Source organism: Cryptomeria japonica, chromosome 2, assembly GCF_030272615.1.
Source record: "Cryptomeria japonica chromosome 2, Sugi_1.0, whole genome shotgun sequence".
Lineage (NCBI taxonomy): Eukaryota > Viridiplantae > Streptophyta > Pinopsida > Cupressales > Cupressaceae > Cryptomeria > Cryptomeria japonica.
In genome coordinates this window covers 137,485,275-137,492,431 of record NC_081406.1, presented here as the reverse complement: position 1 = coordinate 137,492,431, position 7,157 = coordinate 137,485,275, and the positions used below count along the sequence as shown (strand labels likewise).

The 7,157-nt window shown below is 29.4% G+C and overlaps 1 protein-coding gene across 1 annotated transcript; it reads right to left on the bottom strand.

The window, feature by feature from the left end:
• Positions 1-1,214: 1,214 nt before the first annotated feature.
• On the bottom strand, positions 1,215-6,369 carry LOC131073238 (alpha pinene synthase, chloroplastic-like). Its single transcript, XM_058009631.2, has 10 exons — positions 6,020-6,369; positions 5,727-5,917; positions 5,527-5,642; positions 4,690-4,898; positions 4,504-4,601; positions 4,246-4,335; positions 3,896-4,111; positions 3,475-3,613; positions 1,686-1,934; positions 1,215-1,561 (listed from the first exon to the last, which is right to left on the bottom strand). Exons 1-10 carry the CDS (start codon positions 6,260-6,262, stop codon positions 1,265-1,267), a joined length of 1,848 nt encoding a protein of 615 aa, XP_057865614.2. The 5' UTR covers positions 6,263-6,369; the 3' UTR covers positions 1,215-1,264.
• Between the last annotated feature and the right edge of the window lie 788 nt (positions 6,370-7,157).

The following is a 7,157-nucleotide window of genomic DNA, read 5'->3' as shown; positions in this document are numbered from 1 at the left end:
TCAAACATGTGGAGCCAGGTGAATCGATACCCTGCACCTATAATCACTCAATTCACATTAAGGGGACCTATGCACACACATGCGCACACAAACACACACATAGCCAATGCACATACAATTTCTCGGAATGGGGTCAGACATCATAAACATGAAAGCAACCAAATGATCATACATAAGCATAACCAATTGAAATAATAACATAATAAACACACTATAATAATACCATAAATGTCTCTAAAGTAAACCATATAGGTGCCAATAGAAAAAGAATGGTTGTATGCACAATCTCAAGAATAATAATATAGAGTATCACTATACGAATTATATCTTAAAATAATAATGTAGGAACACAAACATGAGTGGCATTACATAGTGACTCAACTTGTATTGGAGTGTTACCATTGACTTAGAGTAATAGGTAGGTATAGCATGAGTCCATAGAGATTTGAAAAAATAGTTCTATACTTATAGCCGATTACAAGGTATAGAACTAATGACAACAATATTTATTTTGATAGTGTTGTTTGAGTTTTTGAAAACAACACAATCTATCTTCAACTACAATAACATGTATTATAAATGTGCTTAGTTGTTTAAAGAAAATGTATCACCATCAAAGACCAAAATCTATTAGGTCTTACATGAATAGGTCATCACTATAAACTTGATAACATACTAGTTTGTAAAGTTTTGTTCTAATTCATGGGACTATAACTTTTTCAATGAAACTAGATAAGAAAAACACAAGAGAAAGAAAATATATATATTTAAAAAAAATTTGATGTTGTGCACCAATTCATTGTATTGTTTAAGAATATAAACATGAAAATATAATATGAATAAATCACTCATAATTATGAAATATTTAGATTTATGAAATTAATCTTTGAATTTAATCCAAAAATAATTAGGCGCATACATAAGCGTAATAAGATTCATTGAAATGATAAATTAATTTATAATAATTTCTACCCATACATAATTTTTAATATCTGTAGAAAACAAAAATATGGAAAAATAGGTCTAATTATATGAAGGCGTATGTATAGAAATAAAATTATGCATGGGAACTAGTAATAACATGAAGAAATTCCTATACAAATCATGTCACTATATATTATTTGAATAAAAATTGTTAAATTTTACCAATACACAAGTGTGTATAACCATTGCGTACAAAGAGAATTAGTATAGTCATTATTATAGATCAAAAATATCAAAGGATGTTGTTCTTTATAATGCATACATATAACATAAATAATAATCACATAGGTACTGGTTCGATCATGGTTTTGGTGATAAGATTCTTTGTCTCAAATTTTGAGACACTAAATCCATCTCTTTCTTTGTAGAGAAGTTGGAGGCCCCTTGATAATGCATATGCGTGATCTTTGCTAGTTCTTGGAACATTATCAGTTTTTAAATATTCCCAATTTAATTCTTTGAGTTTGTCATCAATCAAAGAATTGAGATAATCCAATGCGCCCTCCTCTGTAGATCTGGGATTGTCTTTCAAATAACATGTTATGCATGATACATGTTCCCCACGATCTGCCTCAACCTTCAAAATTACCATTATTATTATATTAAATTTAAAATTAAGTACCATTAAATCAAATTAATTTATCATATGCATGAAGAAGCATAATATTTTTAAATTCAATTTGTCTAAATTTATAACATACCTTGAAAGTCTTTGTGTCACCTCTTAGCCTGAGGGTTAAGCATAAAAGATCATTGAACTTAGATGGATAATCAATTTCTTTTATAACATCATTAGAAATGGGTATATCTAATGATAGGATAGGTTGCAAGGTCACAACACGAGATCCAGAGCTTACTTTACTATTCTCTAAATATTCCTCCAAAGATGGTATATACCCCGTAGCAAGCCAAGTTGCTTCTTGCATGTAAGCATCTATGTAAACTTCCCACTATACATAAGCAAAATTTTAAGTTAATGTTAATGCTTCAAAGTAAATAAATTTAAAAATAACTCTACCTGAAAAAAATATCTAAATGATATTAAATATATTCATAAAAATTTAAAAAAATATAAAATTCAAATCCCTTCACAATGTTAAGAAAAAAACCACATATCAATATTATTAAGAAGAGTTATATTAATTATATATCCTACAGTATAAGAATGAAAGTATCTATTATAAATTAAAAATAAATTTGAATATGTTGGTTAGGATATCAGTATTTCATTTTATTAGCACTATAACTAAAATCCATATATTAAAGTGTATCTTACAAATGATAAAAAGATAGAATATGTGGATTAGTTTCTCCACCTTGTATCCTAGAAGAAATAAAAAGTTAAAACAATTAAACTTGTGTTTTAATCAAATTTTAATTATAACTCTTATAATAAATGCATATTTTAATAGGAAATAAAATAGTGAATTTAATAAGTTTTTGGACAAAATTCATAGAGATAATTCTCAAATATAAAATATTAGAACTATTTTTTAATTTGGTAGTTTGAGTAATGGTGCAATTTTAAGACTACATCTAGGAATTATATCATCAACCTTCATTGAAATGATTGGTTCCATTAGTGTATTTACTAATGGAACCAATCACACAATTGGATTTTATTTTCATTACCTCCTTGATGGAGGGACTAGACTACTTCCTCATGAGAAAATATTATAAGAATATGTAAGGTCGTTTTAGAGTATTTTGTGATTTATTTACCTACCTACGGAATATGGTTGTTTCTTGTATTTTAAGGCCCTCAATATGACCATGAGATGTCTAATCCTCCTCTCACTTTTGTCTCGATTAGATGCTTAATTAGTAGAGGGGTCATCTTCTCCTTACTCCTAGTGCACAAGAATTCTCTTAGTCATAGGATGGGTAGTTTATTCCTTAATTTGGTTTCCTTTGGATATATATTTTATAAAATTATATTAAATGATAGGAAATGCATATGTACTATTTTTCATTAATTGTAAACCTTATTTTGTATACACCTAAAATTCTATAACTAATATATGATACACATAGAATACCATAATTTGGTACTTGAAAATATAAGTTTAGAAATTTATAAAATAAAGAAAAATCATAAAAGGATAAAAATAAAAATAAAAGAGTAAGTCTGGTAATAATAATACAAAAAATCCTCTTCTACATAATATAAGACGTTATCTACTATAAGGTTTTACACACATGATATAAGTAAAAAATATTATAGATTATTATTATCAATAATAAATAACAAGTACATGAAAGGATAATCAAAGAATTATCTTTACATATAGGAAAGAAAAGGTCAATATATCAACAAAATTGAGAAAAGTATGTTTTATATATAGGTTATGTTGTTACTTTTTTCCTTTTAAAATAAAAATTGCATTCTAAATTATTTCACTTTGTTATAATAGTTTATAGTATTAGTATATTATAAATGAAATATAATTATTAATACACATGCAAAATTAAGCTTTTAGGAAATCATACAGCTTTACGTGCATAGTCAAGTGTGTCTCTTCCTTGAGTTTTTTCAGCATCTCGAGCCATGTCCCTCACACCCTCATCAAAGGCCTTGAATGCCACTTTCATGAATTCTGGAAGTCCTTCCATGGATGCTAAATCCCACCTTTCATAAAGCATAACACAATATATTATTGCAATGCATATCTATATACGTATCTATTAGTATATTAATGTCTAAAGAAATAGTTTTTGGAAAGAACATAAGAGATATGGAGAGATAATATTTTTAATGTATACATACTATAAAATATGTTTTATTATTATAAATTCATTAGCTATTTTCTTGGACATCATGATCCCTATATAAATAACTAGAGCTTTAGCATGCATATGGTTTAATATCTACATTTAGTTCACCCCAATTATTGATATAAGTAATACATACCTCTTAATAGCTTGTGTGAAGATTTTAAGTTCATCTAAAGTTCCATAAGTGTCATAAATATCATCCAAATAAGTGGCAAATGCAGACATCTTTGCAAACCCGATTCTAAAAGAAGAATATTTTGGCTCAATACATGCTCCAGCTGCCCAAAAGTAATATTCCACATGGCGATGGCGAGAAAACTCTAGTTTAGATAGACCGGACTCTGTCCACCATCTAAAATGCACAAGCATTAATAAATCAACATGATTTTGTGACTATTCAAATGTAGAGTATATTGTAGATAATTAAAGCTTCAAACTAAGAAAAAATATTACAAATAACATGTTTTTTTAATTTGATTTTTTTACCTTGAGAGAATTTGAAGCTCTTGTTGTTGCATTGACTGGATCATGTTGAAGTCCAACTTTGCTAATTCTAAAAGTTTTGAGTTGAAAATACTACCACAATTCAAAACTAAAAATATTTTAGAAATGTTCAATCAAACTCTAAACATCCAAATTTATATTGTATTATGATAAAAATATCTTTCATATAAATTTTTTTTATAAAAAATCTTAAGGTTTTGAATTAGGAGGAGATGAGTATGGCACAAGTAACGAAATTACTTTTTGGTGTTCTTATGATCTCCATATATGTCAATATAAGTCCTTGCTTCCAACCTAGGCACATTGGTGTGCCAACCATACTCTAGATTGAATTTGATCTATTACATCATATAAATTAGAATCCAGATTGCTAAATGGATTGATAAGATTAATATTAAAAAGAAAAAAATTAAAGGGTAAGGATACCTCTTTTGAAAGATTGGTATTGCTAATATTTGGTAGAGCTTGTTTTAAATATGTAGTAGAAAAAGCTTTAGCATCATCCAAAGCTTGCTCATTAGGAAATACAATAAGTGAAGCTCGATATAAATTCAAAATACTTTTTAACTCCTCATTTGATTGAGCATTTGAATACAAGAATTGTCCATCATTATCTTTGAACTGCAGCAATGCGCCTGATATGATATCAAGTTAGAAGCTACTTCATCCTTTGTTAATATAAACTATAATATATCTAATATTAATGTTTGGAACTTTCTAAAAAATAAAAAATTATTGTATTGATAATGCTAATTAATATAATTCAAAAGAACACTCTACTTTATAAATAAGTGTAAACATGTCTAAATTTGAAACTACAATAAAATCAAATTATTATTCTAAAGTTTATAATGTAATTACAACAGTGATCACTCTGTAAAAAACGTATATTTCATGTCCTTGCTGGGCTGTCGTGTTGGCAGGTCTCGATCTCCAAAATAAAAAGAAATAAAAGTTGACTGACATTCTCTAAACTTAATGTGTTGCTTAATGTATGTGTTTTAAGACTGGTCACGATGACCACAGGTTGATATCCAAATGAAATATAAAATTAAAAATAAAAGCTAGAGCAACAACCTTCGGATAGGATAAGGCTGAGAGTCTTATATTTCCCTCATACATCATTGAGATCAAGAATAATGACAAAAATATCCCAACCTTCATCAATATCCAAATCACTTATTATCTAGAACAAAATGTATATATTATTTATATAGTTATAAATAAATAAATGTTTTCTGATTCAATGATTGCAGAAATCACCTGAAGAGACGCCATATCTGTGCAGGCGAAGAATTCGAAAGCCCAAGGCTGTGGTGTTCAGATCCGCGCAAGGACTCTCTCTACCACACCCAATGCCATTCATATCATCCCAATACCTGCTATTCAAACAATTCTTCCATATCATTACAAATATACTCTACAATGTAGTTGTAACCATCAACTTGAAGAAACAAGCAAACCTGTAAACATAGTCAAGAGCTGCTTTTATTTCAGTTTGGAAATGGCGGTCAATTCCAAGACGCTCTACATCGTCCACCATTGAAAGATGCTGATACAAATCATCTGCAGATGAAGAGTGCAAATGAAGAGCATTGAACATGCCCTTGATCTCCTTAATCAGCTTCTCAGCACGTTCACCATAACAGGGAGCCTGCACCAGATCATCATAAAAACAGTAAGATAAAACCATATCAAAACCAAACAGATGAGGCCAATAATTCTTAAGAAACTTGAGCAGAAGAAAGTAATTTACGTCATAAGATCTAGGAAGAGATTGTAAGAAATCATCGTCCCACAAGTTGGGGTGATGATTTCCAATGCGGCGTGTGATGCCCTGTTCATCAGTGATAATAAGAACCATATTCATATTGATATTGATATTGATTGGAAGTTGAGCGAGTGATCTGTGTCGTGATGGGTATAGTTTGGTGAGACTGGGGTTATGGTGAATGGAAGAAAACTTGTGAAGTAGTTGCGTATTGCAAGGCAGAGACATTTTTGCGAGGAGGATGTTATTGTGTGTTGTGGTGACGCTCGTCAAAACTCCAATTTATAGCACTTCCATCAAATTTTTCTGAAGTTGCGTATCGCAGTATCAAGCTTAATAATATTTCTGTAAACCATCATTAATATTCTTTTCTTGTCGCTGCAATTAAATAATAATAATTTGTTCCTTATCTTCAACCATTTCCGCATTGATTGACTGACAAGCGTAGAGAAAATTCAGTAGAGTGCATAGGAAGAAAATGAGTCGTAGAAATATCGAACTTGAAGACAGAAAATACGAAATGATCCGTCCTAGCAAAAATTATACCCTGTCTGGCCCGGCTCAAAATGCTTTTGAGGGCCTATGAGGGTTTAGTGGTCCCATAGCACCTACTCCTCTTTTCCTCATAAATTCCCATTTCTTTATATCTCTAATAAAGTTCTACCTGCCTCCAATTTGATGTTTTTCTCTAAAAAGCAACACGGACCCATCTAGCAGCTGCCACCTTTCACAACTTTCAATCAAGACTAGTTTAACAAAATAATTGTAGAATCTTTTCTATATCTATTTGTTTGAAGATTCATGTATATTTATATATATATGTACGAAAATACTTTTTGAGTCTTTATAAATGATTAGATTCATGATGGACGGGTGGTCCCATTATTATTATTATTATTTTTGTCTATAATAAAGTTCTAGCAAACTCTAATTTGTTTGACATGTATATTTATATGAAAATAATTGTAAAATATTTTCTATATCTATTTGTTTGACACATATATATCAATAGGAAAATGCTTTTTGAGTCCCTATAAATGATTAGATTCATGATGGACGGGTGGTCCCATTATTATTTTCTTGTCTATAATAAAGTTCTAGCAAACTCTAATTTGACGTGTCT